The sequence below is a fragment of the Alosa sapidissima genome, chromosome 24 (assembly GCF_018492685.1).
Source record: "Alosa sapidissima isolate fAloSap1 chromosome 24, fAloSap1.pri, whole genome shotgun sequence".
Taxonomy (NCBI): Eukaryota; Metazoa; Chordata; class Actinopteri; order Clupeiformes; family Clupeidae; genus Alosa; species Alosa sapidissima.
Window position 1 is genome coordinate 15592053 of NC_055980.1, and position 21449 is coordinate 15613501.

Sequence of the window (21449 nt, forward strand, 5' to 3'; positions counted from 1 at the left end):
TACACTGGATAAAATAGCTCTACTTGTCTTGTACCAATGGTGTAATGTCGCAGCAGGAAGGCTAGCCTAGCATAAAATGTTTATGTTAACTACCTGCCTGACGGCCTATGTTGCTTGTAACAAACTAGAACAGTTAGCACAACTTTTTTTTCGAACGGACGGAATATGGTTACATACTGTAATATGTTTATTAACGGGATAAGGAAGACGCAGATCTGTTCCAGAATCACTGTTTATCGTATTTAATGACATAACATTGCTATAGCTTTGTGATAGGTTTTGATGAAAGTGGCATAGCTTCTCTGCTATACTATTCGACCGTGATAATCTATTTACCAAATGGGGGTTAGGAAAACCACACGATAAATTCCGTGCATCAAAGCAGACTGGAACATTCATGTCTAGTAGCCTAGTATTCATGCACGCCAGCTGTTTACTGTCTTTAAAGCATCAGGTGCGTCTGTCTAATTCTCAAACAGCAGAATGCTTAAATGCTATGTTAAGCTACAAGTAGGTCTAGGTCAATGTATAACATTAGCTTGGGATGTTTTTACAGTAAGCATTGGTAGTTGTGAAAGCAGCTGCATCCCTTCTACTGTAAATATCAAAATATGGAAATGCTAACATATCTTTGCTTAAATTTCTCAGACCTCAGGCTCTTCCTAAGGATACCTCCACTGATGAAGATGGCCTGAAAGGTTAATCTTGTGTGTGTGTGTGTGTACTTGTATTTATGTTGGATTTTTAAATTGCTATACAACCTGCACTTTTTATAGTTTGAACAATGCATCCTGCATAAGATGGCAGTGTTTTATTTTCTCACTTTGTGAGAACTGAAAAATGTTAATGTGTGTGTGTGTGTGTGTGTGTGTGTGTTTAAGTATGTTGGATTTAGTTATTGTGCACTTTTTTACATTTATATTGGATTTTATGGTACGGTGGTGTTTTTCCAAATGTTCAAAACTAATGCACAGTATATTTATGCAACTGCAGTATTGTACTGTCAACATTTTGTATTTATATAAACTGTGGGTGAACTTAAACTGTATGGCTATGCGGTGGTTCCTGTACACTTTGCGTGCGGTGGGGGGGCCTCCATGTCCATTTTGCTTGGGGCCCCCAAATTCCTTGAAACGGCCCTGTCACACAGGTAAGCGAGTTTTGACACCCAGCCCTCATCACTAAAATATGCAGCTAACGGTGACTTTTTTTCTGTAAGAAATCTCTGCAGCGGCTCTCGCAACTCGGTGACCTGCAACCAACCAACTTGGATAGCGTACCACGGTGACCCATTCACCCTCTCTAACAACTGTGCCTCAATATCCTCTGACATATCATCAATTCGCCTATAGACAGTGCTTGCAGAAAGCGGTACCGGAGCTATTTTTTAGCTGCGGCCTCCCCAAGGAGTTCATTGCACATATGCTTTTACCAGCAGGCAGAATTAACTCTTCCCCAATAGTAAAGGGCTTCTTAGATTTAGCAATCCGACTAGCCACTATGAGGCTTTTAGCGCAGCCACGTTCACTGATGTGGTTGCTTTACGCACTAGTTTTTTGTCCTTCTTGCTCGCGTTTCTTACGCTCAAAGAACTCAAGGGGTTTGTCTTTAAGTGTAGGATGCTCGGACTCTAGATGTCGAATTAGCTTTGATGGCTTCATTGCTTCGTTTGACAACTTATCGCCAAATACCACACATAAAGGACTTGGTGCATGCGAGTCACCGGTCTCTGCGAAACCATATTTTAAATATGACTTGTCATATTTCGTAGTGAATGACCCCCTTTTTTTTCTTTGAGGTATCTGGCTCACCATCGTCAGTGGGTATTATTGCGAATGTGACATTATTGCGAATTAAATTGAGTTTATTTAGTTTGCATGCATTTTTTTTAAACTCTTGTCGTAGGCTACGGCCCGGTTAGGAATGTCCCGCGGCCTGGTGGTTGGGGACCGGTGCCTTTGTTGACCATAGACCCTTTCAACTGCATGAACAAACATGTGCGTTTCCAAGGCATTTCCAATGCCACAGAAACAACATTGTGCTAATGGTAACTTGGGGACAAACAAAATTAAAAAAATAGACAAAGGAAGATCAACAATCCGGTACAACCAGGCCAGGACAGATAAGTATAAGTATATATACTTTTTTTGATCCCGTGAGGGAAATTTGGTCTCTGCATTTAACCCAATCGGTGAATTAGTGCACACAGTGAGGTGAAGCACACACTAATCCCGGCGCAGTGAGCTGCCTGCTTCAACGGCGGCGCTCGGGGAGCAGTGAGGGGTTAGGTGCACTGGTCGGGGCTCGAACCGGCAACCCTCCGGTTACAAGTCCAGAGTGCTAACCAGTGGGCCACGGCTGCCCCAATGCCACAAGATAATGTGAAGAGAAGGAGAGGGACGCCGGTGCAGTTCAGATGTCTTCTTAATTTTTTACTTACTTAAAGGTGCAAAACATCATTGACTAACGTTTCGATCTTCATCAGAGTCCTTGGAAGACATCTGAGCTGCACCAGCGTCCCTCTCCTTAAAATTCAAAAAAATGTTTCAAATCGCATTTTGTATTGCATTGCGCTTAAGACAGACTCGTTTTAATTTCAAAGTCTCTGCATTGGTTTTAAATGTTTCAACCGGAAAGCCCTCTAGGAACTGATTGAAAGGGTCTATACTTGCTTGCGAACGCACACACAAGACAGACAGCTGCAGACAGCCACCGTGGACGCCTAGCTGTTCTTATTATACTTCCTTGTCTGCTTGGAGTCTGGCCATGTGTAGTGCCCTTGTAATGTAGTGACCGCGTTGCCTCTTGTGGACCTCAACACCCCCACACACACCCCCTGCACCACTCAACACCAACCCTTAAGCACAGAGGCACTCTACTAGGGTTTGAAAGAACTGATAGCAGTCTTCTGTACTATCATACAAAGAAACATTGCATTCAGCATTTTTCCTGTAAAGACTATCATGTTACTTAATTGATCCTATTGAAGTGAATAGATAACGGGTGACAAATGCCCAGAAATAAGGCTGGCAGATAGCAGGAAATCCTATCTTTGGATGTCTAAGTGGCTTGCAGGCAGCAATCTTAAACAGAAATCTGATATGCAACCTTTGGCACCTATATAGGCTATGCAGCCTTCAATAGTCCCATCATCAGGAGCCATTAACTTGTTCATTTGACAGCATTTCAAAGCCATTCTTTCTATTCATGACATTGCAACATTTCTACTCGGTCAGTTTCTCACAACACACTTCAAAGGGTGGATGTAATCCACCTCATAATTGTTTTTGGATGAGAATAAGTGGTAATCTGCATAGGACTTTGCTGTGCTGTGGTCTCACTCTCTGGAGCGTTTGCTGTTGTGGAGCTTGGCTTTGCAGACAGGCCGGCAGGCAGACTGGGAAATATCCAGCGCTCACTAGCTGCCAAAGGACCCATGCGCTCGCCATTTACACCCCGAGTGAGCTCCATAAAAAGCCATTTGAAAATGATGAAGAACAGACAGATCACAGCAATAGGCCCATATGTGGTCATTTCAGCTGCATTCATATCAACTTTTAGTTTTTTTTTTACAAAAAGCAAAGTCCACACAGGGCATGTGGTCTCTGTAAAAGGAAGAGAGGATATTTATTTAATTCAGAGCAGCCTTCCCGCCACACGATACATGGTTTTAACGGACTGTTTGTAACGTAAAGGAAATGCACCGCGATATCACTGCATCAGATCCTGATATGTTTTCGGTCGGTGGGTTGGGTGGTGTGGTCGTGGGTTTTGGCCAAGCAGCTGGTTGCTTACACCAGGAATTCTTAGCATTCCGGTGGGTTAGAACACAGCAGGAGGGTACGGAGAGAGAACACTGGCCATTATAGAGAGAGGGAATGGGCTGAAGCGCACAGGTCAACGACAACATTCAAGTACTGTACCAGGAGCCGCCACAGGAATATGTGACTAGCCACAAGCAGTCTTAGCATTTCCCTGATGCTACTCGTGTTGCAGCCTCAAATATGCTGTTTTTAATTGTTCTCTAAAGCTGCAATGATGCATTATTATAGTATGCAGCATTATACTATAATATAGTACTGTTATGGCATATCAAATGTGCAAAAATAACAAGCAACATGAAATGTTATGCATCTCAACATGCATCATGTAGCATGCAAATGTTCTTTTCAGACTGAAAAACAATAAAACCTGTTGCACACAGCCCCAGCTTGCCTCTATGAAGAAAGATGCCTGTGGTGCAATCAGAGTCGCTAGGCTGGTTTTCGAGACAGGGACTGGGGCCATTTCTCAACTCGATTTGGCTCTGGCAGAGAATCTACATTCAAAATGCTGTTCAACCCCAATGTACACATCTCTATACAAAATTGCCTTTGTCTACTCATAGTAACAGGTTCAGCCCTTCAGTTGGATAACTGGTGGAGCATTTCCTGCATTAGCTATGCATCTGATGTCATTCTTTATGTGATGACTCTTAGCCTGGGTGTTCCCATGCTGCCTTGCGCGCGATTTGATTCACGCTGCTAAGGCAGCCTGGAGACCATGGAGCAAATTTTCGCCTGAGATAGGGAACCAATCACAGAACAGGGGGGAAAGCAAGACGATGATGAGCTATGCACAGACGCATTTGATAGACATCCGTGGCACCCAATAAACGGATCTGGGCATTTTTTTTTCAAATACGAGAAAATGAACGTTTGGTTCCCAGACCACGTCTCATTGAGAAGTGGTGGCGCTAGCCAGGCTAGATGACTCTTTGACTATGTGAATCATTACATGATATATTTTAGTGTCCTGAAAAGAATGGCTAGTCACTACATACAATAGTCCCGATCCTTAACACCATATTCTGCTTACATGCCATCAAACTGGTCCATTTAGACCTGAGACTCAGTGGAAAGACCAAGTGATGCTTATCTCATCCATACAAATGGACATTACAGTGCTTACTCCCACCACGGCAATAAAAGTATATTGGTAATTGCAGTACAAATGACAAGATAATAACAAGAATTATAACAATTCCTGAGATGTATGTCTAAAGTGCTCTTAGTGATGTTTTACCACTTGGGGTATGAAGGACATTTACACCTCCCACCTCACCCGCAAGGCGACCAAAATTGTGAGAGATGCAAGTCACCCCGCTCACAATTTGTTTGATCTACTGCCCTCTGGGAAGAGGTACAGAAGCCTGCGCTCCCGAACCACCAGACTCACCAACAGCTTCATGCACCAGGCTGTTAGGATCCTGAACTCTCTCCCCCCTCTCCCCCCTCCACCCTCAGCTACATAACATCCTTTGACTTTTAGACCCAAAATGGCTGCCTTGCACTACTCCACTTGCACTACTCCCCTTGTAAACTTGCACACTTGCAACTTGTTGTTGTTGTCCTGTTGTCCTGAACACTTCTGAACACACTTCTGCTGCTCTTACATAACTTGCACCACTATGCCACTTGCATACTTAGGTCAAACAAAACTACCTCAGCCATTTATTGGCCTGACTTTTGCACTATTATATTGACTGTCTACTGTATGCACAATTGCACAATTTCTACCAAATTTTGCTGCTCTTATTTCTTCATTGTATGTGCCTTCTTATTTTTACTTTTTATATTGTTTACTTGAATGTTATGTTTGTCTGTGGACCTAATTGGTAAAATATGTCTTGTAGTAGGAAACGCAATTTCGATCTCTTTGTATGTCTTGACATGTGAAGAAATTGACAATAAAGCAGACTTTGACTTTGACTTTGACTTTGTGAGGGCATACAGCTTAGTGCACCCTATATGTAAACAAATCTCTTCCTATTTTCGTGGGGGAAATACTAAAGCATCTCTGGATATAGTCCATATGTTTACAGTAATTTCCCATTTATTAACTACAGTGACCACAAGCCCAACAAATCAGAATCAGATTGAGCTTTAGAGATACATTCCCATGTATAGCCCGCACCGTGTATTCACCTCCTAGCTGAAGACATTTAGCAAAATCAATGTATAAACCTTGGTTAATAGTCGAGAAATTACGGTAATACAGATTCCTGTTGGAATGATGCCCTCCATCGTGGGATCTACAAGGCTCAATCAAGCTAAACCTACATAATGCAAGGCAAACCCTTATAGTGGTGACAATGGGTTGAATTGCTTTCCCTGGCTCTACCAAAGCCAGTCTGGATGTCTGGGAAAAGACATTAGACTCAATGAGCACCTAATGACATGAATTACAGCTCACACATTGAAGGGCAGAGACATCTCTATAGAGGGTATCACCATATATTCAGACAGATATTGTGTGAGAAAAGAAGATTTACAAGGCGAAGGAGACACGTTTCTCTCCTCAGAGACAAGCGATTTCAGGAAAAAAGGGGGTAAAAAGCCAAGCACAGTTTCTAAGGAGAGCAGGAAATAATTAGTGCTTGATATCTCGTGCCAGGATTGGGAAAAATGTGATCAGTAAAGTGATAGAGCAAAGGCCTGCTAAATGTGCAGCTCGTGATTGTAGCAGAGAATGAACTTATCCATTTCACAGAGTTCAAAACTCAATGAGAAATGGATGCAAAGAATGAAATGGTGTTGTGCTGCAATTCTGACATCAACACAAAGTAAACGAACATCAGTAGGTCTACACTACGTGAGATTCTGAAAACAGACCTCCATACAGATTTCAACTGATTTACAGTACGTGTCATTTGCCATGCAACTGTTGACAGCAAGTGACAGTGACAGCAAGACAGACAGCATTCAACCAACAAGAACTGAAACTACTAGGAATACTTGGGTGCTAACTAGGCTACCGCTACATTCCTAGACACAAGCCAACTCAGAGGGAAGGAAGACAGAGTGTAGGGTGAGGAAACGTGAACAATGAAAAAAAGGGCGTTCAAAGAGTTTACATAAGCCACATAAGGGCCCTCTGGATTTGGCCGAACAGCTAGTACCAGGCCATCACGTCTTGAGTGCTTCACTCCTTTAGTCATGACACTGAAATAGCTGTGAAACTGACAGCATCCTACTGCCTTGCTCGTAATGATAAATGCATGAGCAATATCTCTATTTCCTCTTTAGCCAAAAACCACAGTTCTGCCGAAATGCTGATAGACCTAACCATGTTCCTGTTCCCGTCTCTGTGGTGCTGTTTTCATGTCCATTATGATGATGGCCTTTGAGAAGATCATAGTTTCCATTAATGGGCCTAAATCAAATGTGCCTTGCATTGGGACATAATATGCTGGTTTCCCATATGGATTAAGCCTAGTGCCAGACTGAAAGCTTTTTGTCAATAGAGATCTCTACTGAAGTAGCTTTCAGTCCAGGACTAGGCTTAATGCTGTGGACAGGAAACTGACCCTATATGTCAGTCAGAGTGGCATATCTGAGGAGGAACCAACCCTTATCCTTCAGATTCTGTGTATAAAAAACATGGAGAAGTACATAAAAAGAAAGAGGACATCCTCTTTAAATATTGTTGTATTTAAAGTAAAGAGAGGGTAAGCTGTCAGCAATAGGCTTATCTTCTAACCATTGGAAGACATTATAAAGAACCACAATGTGGTAGTGGCCTATTGAACCGGTTCCTAAATTCTGTGAGCCAAAACTATTGCAACAATATAGCCCAGCAGTTTTGGTAAGTGGGGAAACCAATGACATCTTGAGGAAGCAACAGTTTGATACATCAGCACATCGCCTCACCTATGGCGGTGGGGCAACTTACCTCACGCACACCAAAGTTGCTGCGTGATTAATTGTGGTCTGTGGTTATCTAATTGGTACTCTGGGAAGAATTAATTGACGAATCCGGCAAGTCATTTGATATAGCCTGTGACAGAGCATGGCACCGCAGTCAACTCATGGTTACCCTGCCCCTCTGTCAAGGGGGAAGGGCATAATTCCAAAGGGAAAGGCGTCACCCTTTCATGATGAAAGTCAACTCTTCACCAAACTTTCTTTTCGATAGGCTAACCTAGTCATATTCGTATGATATCCAAACATAATCGTGGACCTCCACATTACAACTGTAGGGCAGGTGAATACTGGGCAAAACAAAGAGACACCGGGCAATAAAACAGAGAGAAGGTAAACTGTTCTAGGGCTGCTAGCGTCCTTGAGGAAAAGAATAGCTCTTACCCGGACGAGGTTGCTGACAGCTGCCTGCACCGCTAACACGGGAGCGCTGAGGTCTGGGATAGCTTTTCCGTCAACCTCACCTTCCTCGTGCATTATCACCAGATGGGATATCTGCTGAGCCACTGGCTCCAGGATACTTTCTATCGTCTTTGTGTGAAACACCGGCATGATGAAAACTTAAGTCCGCTGTCCGAGAAAGAAACAAAAAATGTAAAAGAGGGCAGAGAGAACCGACTTCCGAAATTTCTCGATTCCTTGAATGCGCTCGCTCCGAAACTCTACTGTATCCGATGCCTCTTTACGCACTGATTCACTTCGAGAGCGGACTAAAGAAGTCTCACTCCCCGACTTGCCATCAACGTGAGGATCACTGGCCGCAGTTCACTGTAGACGACCAACCTAAACCTCAATGAATTCAATTGCAGCCTGTTGACCAATAGGAGGCTGGCAGAAGACGTAACCACAGAGTCGATTGGTGCAACTCAACGCTACTCTTCGCTTTCCCAACTCCTCCCAGTATTGTAGCCGAGTTTGCTAGAGACGCGAGTTCTTCCCAAATTACGTAATACATTCTCATGCCCTAAAAAGGGAAATACAACATCCACTGTTGCGAAGAAGGAATTCCTATAATCATTTGTAGAGGCGAACGTGAACTGTTATGGCGCGTCACTCTATAGTGGATGAGTACCATGAAGGTTTAACAGCCATGCTCAAGCAAAATAAATTAATATATAAAAAAAAATCAGTTATAGTTTGCTTAGTGTCTATAGTTTGAAATATCCACTAGCTCCAGACGTAGCCTCGAGTCTCACAAAAATTAATATGGTGCCCCATTTGTGCACGTTTTGTTTCTTTTTTTTCCTTTTCTGACGTAGATGGATTAGAAGATGGCAAATGTGTGAAAACCATAAACTACAAGCTATAATTAGATGCTTTTTTTAAACCTCCATCTGTTCATCTTACATGTTTTCTAGGAGCATCCTTTCACCCTAGTGGTAGAGTGATAACTGATAAGGCCTAATTTAAAATACAAAAAGTGAAACTATAGTTGTATCCATATGGACTCTTATTCTATTTTGTTTAAATACTGTACCTTTTTACTGTCAGATCATTTAAATTTTGAAATCAGCTGATACATAAGGACTGAGAGTCGATGCAGGTTTGGCTCATCAGGTCATAGTGGGTATTTCTTAATCACTTTCAGTGTGGCAGCGTAGCAAATAGCTCAAATTCCTGCACTACGGGACAGACTGCAACAACAATATTGGAAGATTTAAATGCAACTGCCAGCCAAACCAGCCATGGAATTCCCACAGCATCTCTCCAGAGACGACTGGAGTGCAGCCCATGACCTAATAAGGAAGATTCCCAAAAGAAGGAATTCAGGAAGTTGACCTTGGAAGTAAACACATCAGGGCCTTGATGAACTGTGAGCAGGCTGTTTAGGCCTCCCCATATCCCTCACCTTCCCTATCTGACTGGCTCACCTAATAAAGACTACCACGCTGAATTGTGCATGCCCACCCCCTCTCTGTCCATTTACATTCATTTAGTTAGCAGAGGCTTTTATTCAAAGCGAAATACAAAAAGAGAAATAGTGTTCAAAGAAAGAGGATTACATGTATGCTCCATAGGCTAATTCATCAAGATAGTATGATCATTGGGGGGTAGGGGGCATCGGCCATTTTTGATTATGGGGGGGTGGGTCACACACACACACACACACACACACACACACACACACACACACACACACACACACATCACATATTGTTCGCCCCAAGAGGAACAGCTTTGCTAATATGAAGTGTCCTCTGGTATTGTAGGCCTACAAAAGTGGCTGTCAGCAACACTCAGCTGGGCTTAGAAGAGCCTTGATGAGAAAGAGAAGTAGGTGAATGTTACAAATGGCTCTTAGGTTTAAGATGTTATTTAAGATGTTGCTAAGTCATAGCTGTTTTAGCTTGCCTATTACAACACTATACATGTGGTTATGCTTTGAAATGGGGAATTATGTAGGCTGTAGTTGAACACTGCTTTAGCTCATACTCGATCTAGAAATCTAGGAAGTCTAGTGGTAGGTTATTTATGCATTTTTGCACTATAATATGTAATAAACGGTCAATGTAGGCCTAATGATGGATTCAAGCATGTTGTCTGACTATATCTTCTCCATCAATGTTTTTCATTGAATTTGATTTCTCAATCACAATCTTATGTGTTCATAATAACCTTTAATCTGCAACCTGGAAACTATCAAAGCTTTGGCTGGGAAGGTAGCCTACAATGTCCAGTGACAAGCACCATGGGTGGTCTGACTTGGGGGAACAGACACTTTTTTTAGACTACACAAACAGGCCCACTATTTTAAGTGTAATAGACGTGCATGTAGTGTGTAGTGTAGTGTAGTGTGTAGTGTAGGCTTGCTCCCTGCAATCCAGTTTTATAATCTACAAGTAGTGTTTGATCTGTGTAAACCTACTTCAGTATTTATTTGAGAATTTATTGGTTTTGTGTTGATCTCACAGCATTATCTCTTTAACACCGGTATGTTTATTTCTAGATCAGTTTGTTACAGTTTGTTACATTTAAAGCAATGGATGATCCAAGTAGATTTCATTGTCACAGTGTTCATAATGCTCTCTATTCTAACCACTGAGAACGTCTATCTATTCTGTTGTATGTTTAATCCGCATTGCCACCTAGCGGTTGTAATATGTAGACACACTTGTAATTAAAGTCACAGTAAAACATTCTAACTTTAATGGAAACCTGAATTAAATATTCCAAATTAAAATCATATATAACAATTTACTTACAATTTGGTGTCATAATTACAAATCTCCCTTACCTCAGAGCCTCCCAAAGTCAGTGCCCAAATGAAGGCATTGAGTTAAAGGAGAACTCCGGCGATTTTTTTACATACTGTAGATCTCTGTTTCTCAAGGTCACCGATGATTTTAAACATTCCAGATGCTTTTGTAAACACTGCAATAGTTTTTTTTTTCAGAAAAGGCCTAAAGTAGATGTTCTCATGCAGTTCTAGCATGCTTTGAAAAATTAGCTGATTTTGCAGCTGATCTTTTATTTTTATACTAAATTGTAATTGCATGATTGGTTTTACTCTGATTGTCCAACATCTTCAGGTATCTTCTAGGTGAATTGCTAGATTGCTTTCAACAATAAATGAAAGCATTTGTGTTTCTAATTAATTTGTGCGGCTTGACCTCTTTGGATTTTGAATTTAGTCACTTTTAAATGAGTATATGTGATGAAGGTGTTGAGTTTAGTCACCTTAAATGTCTACAGTATTTGCGTTCAGTCACCCTAAATGACTATTTGCTGTAATGGCTAATGTGTAGTGAGGTATGGTATGGCCCCCACCTTGCCCGTCATCCTTATGGTGGTACCATCAAAACAGTAACACAGTCAGACAGCTACTTTGACCCTAGTCTGTCGAGGGCATCCACTAATCCTTCAGTTTGGTGTTCAAATCATGCAGCTGTTATCGGGACTTCCCAAGTAAAGTCATTCAGTAGATATGTGTGATCCCTTCTCAAATAGACCCATAGTATCCCATAGTGTCATTAGTATCAGATAAACCAGTTTAAACAGCAGGGCCTCCTATTGCAAGACTATGTCATGATACTCTTTTAAGATCTGGAGGAAAGACAGACATGGTGAATAGATGTATTTGAAGAAAAAGGAATCTGCAACAAATTACAAAATCAACAGCACAGGGTGATCATGTTTTTTGTGTCAGCTGCAATCTTTTAACAGCTGTAAAGTATTAATATATCATCTTGGCCAAAATGTAGAAGCCCCCCAACAGCCTAAAATCTCAAACAATGAGGTCATGACATGAAAAGCATGGATTTTCCTGGCAATGAGATTGATTGCCCCCCCCCCCCCCCCCCTTCAGTAAGCTTTTACAGAATATTTCTTAGAGGTCGTCATGGAGACGACAGTGTTGTCCTCACCCTTGCATCGTGCAACTCTCACAAGAAAATAGGTCAGGCTTCATAATCAATTAACAACACCAGATGTAGACTATTTAACTGTGGAAACACTTTTTTAGTACTGATGTCATTTTCACCGCTCCAAACAGATCATTAGCCCTTGGAAAACTGACATAGCACAACAGCCAAAACAGCACATCAATCTCTGTCCAAGTCAGAAATGCAAACAAGATCAAGTGGAACCCTATCATAATCCTCTGTCCAACCCAGGTCTCGCCGCGGCCCTGGACCATGGAGTGCCTTTCGAAATGTTCAAAGTGTTGTGGTCAGCACTTGTGGTAACTCCATGGGTCAAGAAAGATTCCAGAAGCCTGAGTGGAGAGACCAGTGGGTGGTGGACGGATGGATGTTATGGACAGTAACCAAAACACAAGCTGCTGCTGATGAGTCACGTCCAAAGAGCATTTCACTGGAGATTACAGTGTGTGTGTGTGTGTGTGTGTGTGTGTGTGTGTGTGTGTGTGTGTGTGTGTGTGTGTGTGTGTGTGTGAGAAAGAGGTCTGTTGTTTTGGATCAAGTTGGTTTCAAAATAATTTATCCTTCTGAATTTTAAAGAGCTCTTTTGAGACCGAATCATTCACTCACATGATAGTTATGCCGGTGGCCTTGGCCTGTTTTGAAAGAATACTAGAAGAAGAATTCGAAACAAGTCAGTAGTAAATATACGCAAGATCAAAAGAACTTATGAAAAAAATAATTTATTTGATAAAAGTGTCACATAAAAAAGAGAAGGAAAACATGAACTGCAACTGTACATTTGATAAATGTAATGACACACACAACGCACAAAAAGTAGATATAAAATATACTCTATTTACACAAGATATCTAGTCATGAAATAGCAGTGGTCATGGTTCAAGACATGTTAAAACTAAAGCAGCAGTGATTCACAGAAAGGTGACGGTGACTAAGTTCGCCCCAAATCTAAATTAGATTTTTGCAGAAGCTTTTTAAACGATTTAGCATATAAAACAATGTGACCTCCTACACTATGATAGTTCAAAGGGTTCAAGTGACAAATTGTGGTATAGTGTGGGAGCAGTTGAGGCTGATGGTACAAATGTGTGCACAATTCCAGACTTATTTAGTTAAATAAGTTAATTAGTGGATTACATGAATCAACCACAAGAGTTTTACAGCACCAAGATCACTAGTAGGATGTCGCACATTTTTCCCTTAGGAATGTTCTAACACACCAAAATTGCTCCCAACTAAAACCATGTGTCACTGGACCTATATGACCTTATCCAGTGGGCTATAATGGATTAGTTCTGAGATAGATCGTTTAGTCCTAATTTTATTTCTTGTTTCATTTCTAAATGACATGTTAGAAGAAAATGTCTTACACACTATCAACCGGCTCAAAAGAGCTTTGTGTGGGCGACGTTTCTTAATGTGCTGCGCAGCAACTCATAACCCGTCACGTTGGGAACCTCTCAGTGATTAACGCAGTCAGTCGGCATGTCACGGCTCGGAAGTGAGATGGGCCCCTCGCCCGCCCCTCACTCCTGTAAACGAGTCGTGTCTGCTTTCGGAGAGGCTTGAGCCGTGTGTTTGGCGATCCAGCTGTTGTAGTTGCTAACTCTGGTGTACACCCCCGGGCGGAATGCCTTGGCACAGCCGTCCCCCCAGCTGATGACGCCGAAGAGGACCATGCGACCGTTCACTCCGCAGACCAGCGGACCCCCGGAGTCTCCCTGTTACACAGGCAGAAGAACATACCGAAAGCAATGAGCAATGAAGTGTCAGTCAATAACCATCATTTGCATTTACATTTGTTCATTTAACAGACGCTTTTATCCAAAGCAACCTACAGAAAGAGAATAACATTCAAGCTGCAGGGCAGAGGAGACCTTAGCTAGGAGTTACTACTGCATCTGTCAAAACTATTACTAGAGGATAAGAGTGGCAACATTAAGTACTAGCCATAATACCTTTTTTTTTAAAAACAGCCTTGGTCTTCTTTTGATCTACTTTGGTTGTGCTCATGAAGCATTGTTTGAAGGACCAATGGAGTGGTCCCTAGTGATCATTAAAATATTTCAAATGTATTGTTTCAAATAAATCCTACATATGAGACTGTATTATAGCTATACCTATAATTACATACTGTTTCTGACAATGAGATTTCCCATACCTTGCAAGCATCCGTTGACCAGTTGGGGCTGCCCGCACAGAACATGTTGTCTGTAATCATGTTTCCGTAGTGTGTTTTACTCGAGCACACGTCCTGGGATATGAGGTCCACTTTCCCCTCTCTCAAGTACTGGGAATAGTACCATAAACCTACAAAAAAGAGTCACATTTACAATACAATTAGGACAGCAATCCATTTAGGCTATGTCCAATTACCAAATACAAGGGGACAAGCATGGGATGACAGAAGGCAATTCTAGTGTCTGAACCATAGACTGTATATATAGATATATATGTATCTATGGTCTAAACTTAATGTCATTTGTAAAATATCTGTGATACACTGTGCTCAGCTGTACTTTAATTGACATTCAGATGATGGCTAGCCTATGTGATTACTTATGAAGCTGTCCAACTGGCATGTGGAATTTGGCCCTTGCCAGTAACCTTACCCTCTTTCTCTTTCCCGTACCCAGCGATTTCACAGGCATCTCCGGCAGGCAGAGCCTGACCGGCCACTGGCAGGCACACTGTCCTCACGGTGTCGGACTCCTTGGCGCACTGTCCTGTTGAGGACTGGATTTTCAGAAGGGCTATGGAGCACAAGACAGTGTTAGCAGAACATACACTAAAACTAATGTGTTAGAAACAACACAAATTGTGTTATTTTCAACACATACTGTGTACACTTTTAAAACTAATGTGTTAGAAAAAACACAAATTGTGTTGTCCTATCTGGACATAGAGATGTGTTTCAAAACAACACAAGTTGTGTTATTTTCAACACATACTGTAAGATGAGAAAATGTGAGAAAATATTTAGAGTAATATATTGTTTACAGAACCGGACAGTAACGGAGTACATTTACTTGAGTACAGTACTTGAGTACAATTTTGAGGGATCTGTACTTTACTCGAGTATCATTTTTGGGGAGTACTCATGACTTTACTCAAGTACATTTGAGAGGCAAATATTGTACTCTTTACTCCACTACATTTCTATCCATAACCGTGAGTACCCGTTACTACTTCTAAAAAAAAAGGAAAAAAGAAAAATCTCGGAAATCTTCAATTTGTTGTTTCCCTCTCAAACACCTTCAGCTTTCTGCCAAAGTCAACTCCATGGTCAGATTTAGATAAGAGACGAAACCATGGACGAAACAATGGATGAAGACGCAGCAGGTCCATCCCGGGAATGTGTCAACCTGTGGCCCCACCTCGCCAGACTATTTCAATTTTCTGAACAAGTTAATGATAGTTTTCGCTTCAAGTGTTTCAATTACAATAGTAGTATTTTGTATTTGAAATACGTTTTTTAAATACATGTATTAGAAATACTGCCCATCCCTGGCAACATGGTAAAAAGATGAAAATGACTTGATTTTACCTCCAATTCATTTTACATTCTCCAAGGTATTACCAATAACATTTTTCATAACTCCATGTAGGATGTTTCTGTACATAAATGTAAGCACCGTGGCAGTAGTAATGCAATATTTAGAAAATGTAGGCTACTGACTTGTACTCTTGATACTCAAGTACTTTTAAAAACAAGTACTTCAGTACTTTTACTTAAGTAGACATCTGACTGTTGTACTTTTACTTGTACTTGAGTAAAATGTATTTGTTTATGTGACTGTACTCTGTCCGCCTCTGATTGTTTACCAATTTTAAAGTTGTTATCTTAAATCTTAAATCCTGTGCAATGAGAGGGCTCTTTGCTCCCACTCAAAATCAGAAAGTATATGTATACACCTTTGCAAACACACTCCTTCTCTGTCTATCTCTCTCTCTCTCTCTCTTTCTCTGTCTATCTCTCTCTCTTTCGCTCGCTTTCTCAGAACAGGTAAGTGGTCACGTCTCAAATTGTCATGTGGTTAGAAGCCACAGACCACCCATGTATCAGCATTTGATGAAGCTGCCTAACCACACGAAACAACAATGAGACCAAGGGTCACAACCAGGACATCAGCCTGAATGAAGAGACCTTGAATGGTTCAGTCAAATGACTAACAAACAGTATGAGTTGGTAAAATAAAAGGGTGTGCCAACTATTTTTAGAAATATTCATGACTACAGTGGCAAGAAAGGGCATGTTTTTCTGGAGGACTGGGGGGAAGCCCAGATGACTTGCCATATGAGCTGCCATGAGTTACCAAATGAGTTGTCTGCTCTGCTATCTTTTTTGTTGCTGTTTCTGCACTGTCTTGTTGATAATGTTGATCGATTTTGTTTCCATATTTTGAAATCCTGTAGGATTGTGCTGCACAAAACATACTAAGTTGCAACAGTAAATGTTGGACCTGACAGACACATTACACAGTTAAACTGTAGGCTAATTACTCGTGCTGAACTACTTAAGCACATAGGAAGTAAGTGCTAAAGTGCAGATTTATATGTCCTTAAATTTAAACAAAGACATGATGACGGTTACTTACACATGATGACACTTACCTATGTCATTATTGAAGCTTCCCTGACTGTTGTCAAATTCCTCGTGAACAATTACTTCAGTGACGTCAAAGTTTTGTTCACTCATCTCAACTGTCTCGTTGATAGCACTCTTCCCAAGGATCACAGATACTTGATTGGCTTTGGTCTTCTGACTGTGGAGAGATGAACAGTCAACAAACCAACCAACTAACTAATCAGGAAGTCAATCAATAAATCTGTTTACATCAAGCCATCAAGCAAAAAAATAGTATACTGTATGTATCCATAACTTCTAATCTTAAAAGCACCAGCTAAACAAATGCTACTATTTATCCTTCACCTAAAATATGTGGATATATATGATTGACAAGTACATAATATCTCTCTATTACTCATCTCCAGGAAGTAGTTTCATCCCCTCTAGTACTATTCTTACTTATTCTGTCCACTTCATACCAGAGAGCTTGGGGTATAGGTATTGACTACTGCTGATATGTGAGGAGAATCTATTCAAACAACAAAACATACCCCACGTTAGCAGAAGTGAGCATCATGCTTAACAAGGAAATGCTCCATTGAAGCAGATACATTGATAAAATCCTTTCATTTTTCTATCTGCATAAGTGTGCCAGGCCCTCACCCATCGGAGAAGCAGTGTGCTGCCGTGAGCACCCAGCAGGGGGCGATCAGGCTGCCCCCGCAGAGGAAGGACTTCCGGCGGGAGGAGCTCTTCCAGTAGATGGCCGCCATCCATGGCTGGGATTCCACAGGTGTCACGGATCCGCCCACGATCTTCATCAGCTTGTTTTGTCTGTCGCCACAGGTGTGCTCTGGAATGTAAAAGACAAACACACCACACTTCACTCACTAAGTCTGTGCATGGTAAGCCAGTAAGCCTCACTCACAACAAGGGATCAGCTGGGTTTTGTGAAAAGCAACTGACTGTGAAATGTATGGGAATATTACATACGTTTCAGGGAATGGGATTTGAAAAACACTATATTTATTGCTTCTTCAAAATACCTACAGTAACTTGGGCAATAAGCGTGACTGTTACTAAAGTTAAGCTGACAAATACTTTAGTCTAGGATTAATGTTGAAGTTGAATAACACTACTTTGAAAATGTTTAAAAAAAGATCTCATAGCTTACCAGTGCCTGGTTGAGTGGGTTGAGGAACACTTGGTCTAGCTGTGTTGAAGAGATGAATATGTATTAGTTTGGAGCATGGATAAGAACACACAGACAAATGCCGATTATGACTGATCTGCACAGGTGATCTGTTCCTCAAATTTCTAATAATTGAGTCCTTCATCTCACAATTTTAGTGCAAAGGTAAACAGACAAACTTACTATTATTATATTCTTCTATGTATTTGATGATGATGTACAAAAACACTGAGAAAGATGGTTGATTATTAAATCCATATAGCTTACCATTGTCTGGCTTGCTGGGATAAGGTTGAACTGTTGGTCCTACTGTGTATTGAGGAGATTTTCAGATTAGTGTCCAGGAAAGCACATAAGCACATTTTTTTTTATCCTATCAATGATTTTTCACAATTCCTACATACCAGGCACTCTGACACAGGGTGGGATGTTGCAGTATTCTTTAATGGGACCAAACGCTGTTTTTACGTAACACCAAGGCTTACGGCTGTAGTCAGGATTCCTGCATTGACAACAAACATTTTAGTGTCAATATCTGCAAAGTCTTAGGTGGTTGAAACATTTCTGTATCTTCAATTTTTGGGCGTGTAATGTTGTGAAGATGAATAAATAATACAAATCTAAGCATGTCTATCAGTGAGACTGGAGAAATCAGTGCAATTTGGGGAATTTCTAAGACTTGCCATCATTTTAATCAGGTGAATAACATCAGGTGCATCATGAAGAACAAAAAAAAACTCCAACTCAACTAACCTGCAGTAGTTCCGTTCTAAACTAGATGTCCAGATATTCTCATCACTGGTGTCTGAGTTCCACCTGAGACATCTCCGACCGCTCCGTGACCGTGACTCTGTGCCCTCATAATAAAGCCCAATACCAGTGTAGCAGTTGGCAGGGGCAACGGGGGAAGAGGTGACTGGAACGCAGAATGAGCAGAGAGGGGTGGGGTGGGGTGGGGGGAGGGGTGGAAGTGTGAGTGTCTCGAATGACTCGCCAGAACATACAGACAAGGTGTGATAATAAGCATGGGCACATTATTGGGATTGCATTTCGGTGACTTAACAAGACTCACCTTTTTCACAGAACTCTCCCGAAATTCCGTCGGGACAGATGCACAACAAATGTGCCCCCTCATAGATTAAGGCACTACCACCATTTTGGCAAAGGGAAGAAAGCTCTAGAGGAGAATAAGACAAAACTATTTAAAATAGGCTGTACCTCCTGGTTCCAAAATCCTGTCAATATGCATATTGTAAAAGACCCTGTGAATGTATACACTTGTATATATGCATAAAGATCCCAATCAAAACACACACACAAACACACAAACACACAAACACACACACACATACCTGTACTTGCATCGTCTGTAGTAAACACGTAAACATTCTGCCTTTTCTCTCTTAAGAGCCTCTGCAAAGAGAAGAACATCAATCATTCTCTCTCCTGGGCTCCTTGTTAGCTGTATTACATTTCTACTAGTTTAGCTGTATTACATGTCATGAGTCATAGACCAACATAATGGTTCTATGATTGTTCAGATTGAAGATAAAAGTTTCCCTTACCGCTGAGATTCGACTGACTAGCGTCAGAGCTGCGATCAGACTGAATAAGATCTGCATCCTCTCCTTTTTGTTCAAACTTGAGCTGTGGGGTTTGTTTAGACCTGCAGACGGAATGGGGAGATTTAAGCGGCATGAGACTCTGGCATCTGCTCTGAATAAGACAAGCAGCTTTGGATAGTGGAAGCATGCCAGTTGTTGCTACAACCGCCAGTGACTTGTGCGTGTGTACGTGTGTGCGTGGGTGTGCGTGCGTGCGAGCGTGCGTGTGAGTGCGTGTGCGTGTGCGTGTGCGTGTGCGTGTGCGTGTGCGTGTGTGTGTGTGTGTGTGTGTGTGTATGTGTGTGTGTTTGGAGGATGGGGGCCTTGCAGGGGTTGCGTGTAAACACATATGCGGAAATGAAGACATACCAAGGACCATTCCTCATAAATTGAGCAGAAAGTCAGAAAGTTTAGTAGACATAGCCAGAACCACAGTGAACCAACAGTAATCTATAACTGTCAACCTAACACTAGTGTTTATATTTATCATCTATTGTCTACACTAGAACTTCAACACACAGGAGATAACCACCATCTATCGGCAAACTACAAATTACAAACTGGGCAAACTGTTAAAACGCAAACAACAATAAAACAAACTATGTACCAAACCAATAATTTGATGCTGAATTATTGCAATGCTTTAATCCTTCATCAAGTTCATCAAGAAGCTCTTGAATACCCAACTCGTCCAAGGATACCTCCTCTGTTAGCACTTCTAACAACCTTACACACACACACACACACACACACACACACACACTTACCATCAGAACCGGACAGTAATAGAGTACATTTACTTGAGTGTACTTGAGTACAATTTTGAGGGATCAGTACTTTACTCGAGTATCATTTTTGGGGAGTACTCATGACTTTACACATTACATTTGAGAGGCAAATATTGTACTCTTTACTCCACTACATTTCTATCCATAACCGTGAGTATCCGTTACTACTTCTAAAAAAAAAAGGAAAAAAGAAAAATCTCGGAAATCCTCAATTTGTTGTTTCCCTCTCAAACGTGATTGGATTGTGCCGGCGCCACTGATTGGAACAGCCTATCAGCAATCACCTTCAGCTTTCCGCCAAAGTCAACTCCATGGTCAGATTTAGATAAGAGACGAAACCATGGACGAAACAATGGATGAAGATGCAGCAGGTCCATCCCGGGAATGTGCCAACCTGTGGCCCCACCTCGCCAGACTATTTCAATTTTCTGAACAAGTTAATGATAGTTTTCAGTTTTTCAGTTTTTACAAAATAGTATTTTGTATTTGAAATACGTTTTTTAAATACATGTATTAGAAATACTGCCCATCCCTGGCAACATGGTAAAAAGATGAAAATGACTTGATTTTACCTCCAATTCATTTTACATTCTCCAAGGTATTAACATTAAAATTTTTCATAACTCCATGTAGGACGTTTCTGTACATAAATGTAAGCACTGTGGCAGTAGTAATGCAATATTTAGAAAATGTAGGCTACTCTTGTACTCTTGATACTCAAGTACTTTTAAAAACAAGTACTTCAGTACTTTTACTTAAGTAGACATCTGACTGTTGTACTTTTACTTGTACTTGAGTAAAATTTAGCAAAGGGTATCTGTACTTTTACTCAAGTAATGAAGCTGTGTACTCTGTCCGCCTCTGCTTACCATGCACTCCCTCCTCTACCTTCTTCTCCTCCTACCACACTTGACAAGTACTTATAATGTCTGCACTCTTCCCTAGTAGTAGTAGTATTTAATGAGTCCAGGTTGCACCCAACCAACCCAACCCTGAAGCAATAGTAATTCCTAGCTAAGGTCTCCTTTGCACTGTAGCTTGAGTGTTATTTTCTTTCTGTAAGTCGCTTTGGATAAAAGCATCTGCTAAATGAAGAAATATAAATGTTTAGTGGAAAGCTTACCTTTCCTGGATGTGTCTGCTGATTGTCTCTGCTGTTTGTCTGATGTAGGTT

The 21449-nt window shown here is 41.2% G+C and overlaps 2 protein-coding genes across 3 annotated transcripts in view; both read right to left on the reverse strand.

Moving 5' to 3' along the window:
* The window catches only part of vclb (vinculin b), a 38550-nt gene extending 30038 nt beyond the window's left edge, over positions 1–8512 (reverse strand). Inside the window, exon 1 of one of the 2 annotated variants that reach the window (XM_042082174.1) lies at positions 8127–8512. In XM_042082174.1, the coding sequence (XP_041938108.1) occupies positions 8127–8294 (168 nt within the window). In that variant the 5' untranslated portion in view covers positions 8295–8512. The remainder of the gene's footprint in view (positions 1–8126) is intronic. The other variant, XM_042082175.1, reaches the window with a different exon arrangement.
* Positions 8513–12824: 4312 nt separating this feature from the next.
* plaub (plasminogen activator, urokinase b) lies at positions 12825–21449 on the reverse strand. Its single transcript, XM_042082187.1, has 13 exons — positions 21399–21449; positions 19449–19556; positions 19236–19296; positions 18956–19060; positions 18637–18799; positions 18288–18385; positions 18151–18192; positions 17866–17904; positions 17355–17544; positions 16736–16887; positions 14734–14874; positions 14283–14431; positions 12825–13842 (listed from the first exon to the last, which is right to left on the reverse strand). Exons 2-13 carry the CDS (start codon positions 19503–19505, stop codon positions 13648–13650), a joined length of 1392 nt encoding a protein of 463 aa, XP_041938121.1. The 5' UTR covers positions 19506–19556; positions 21399–21449; the 3' UTR covers positions 12825–13647.

Bases quoted from the DNA above. Each gene is read 5' to 3' on its own strand.
- plaub (XM_042082187.1), bottom strand. From the start codon at position 19,505: ATGCAGATCTTATTCAGTCTGATCGCAGCTCTGACGCTAGTCAGTCGA. The intron at 18,800-18,955 runs GTGAGTCTTGTT...TCTGCGTTCCAG, and splicing joins GGGAGAGTTCTGTGAAAAAG to TCACCTCTTCCCCCGTTGCC. The intron at 14,432-14,733 runs GTAAGGTTACTG...TCTTTTTTGTAG, and splicing joins GTACGGGAAAGAGAAAGAGG to GTTTATGGTACTATTCCCAG.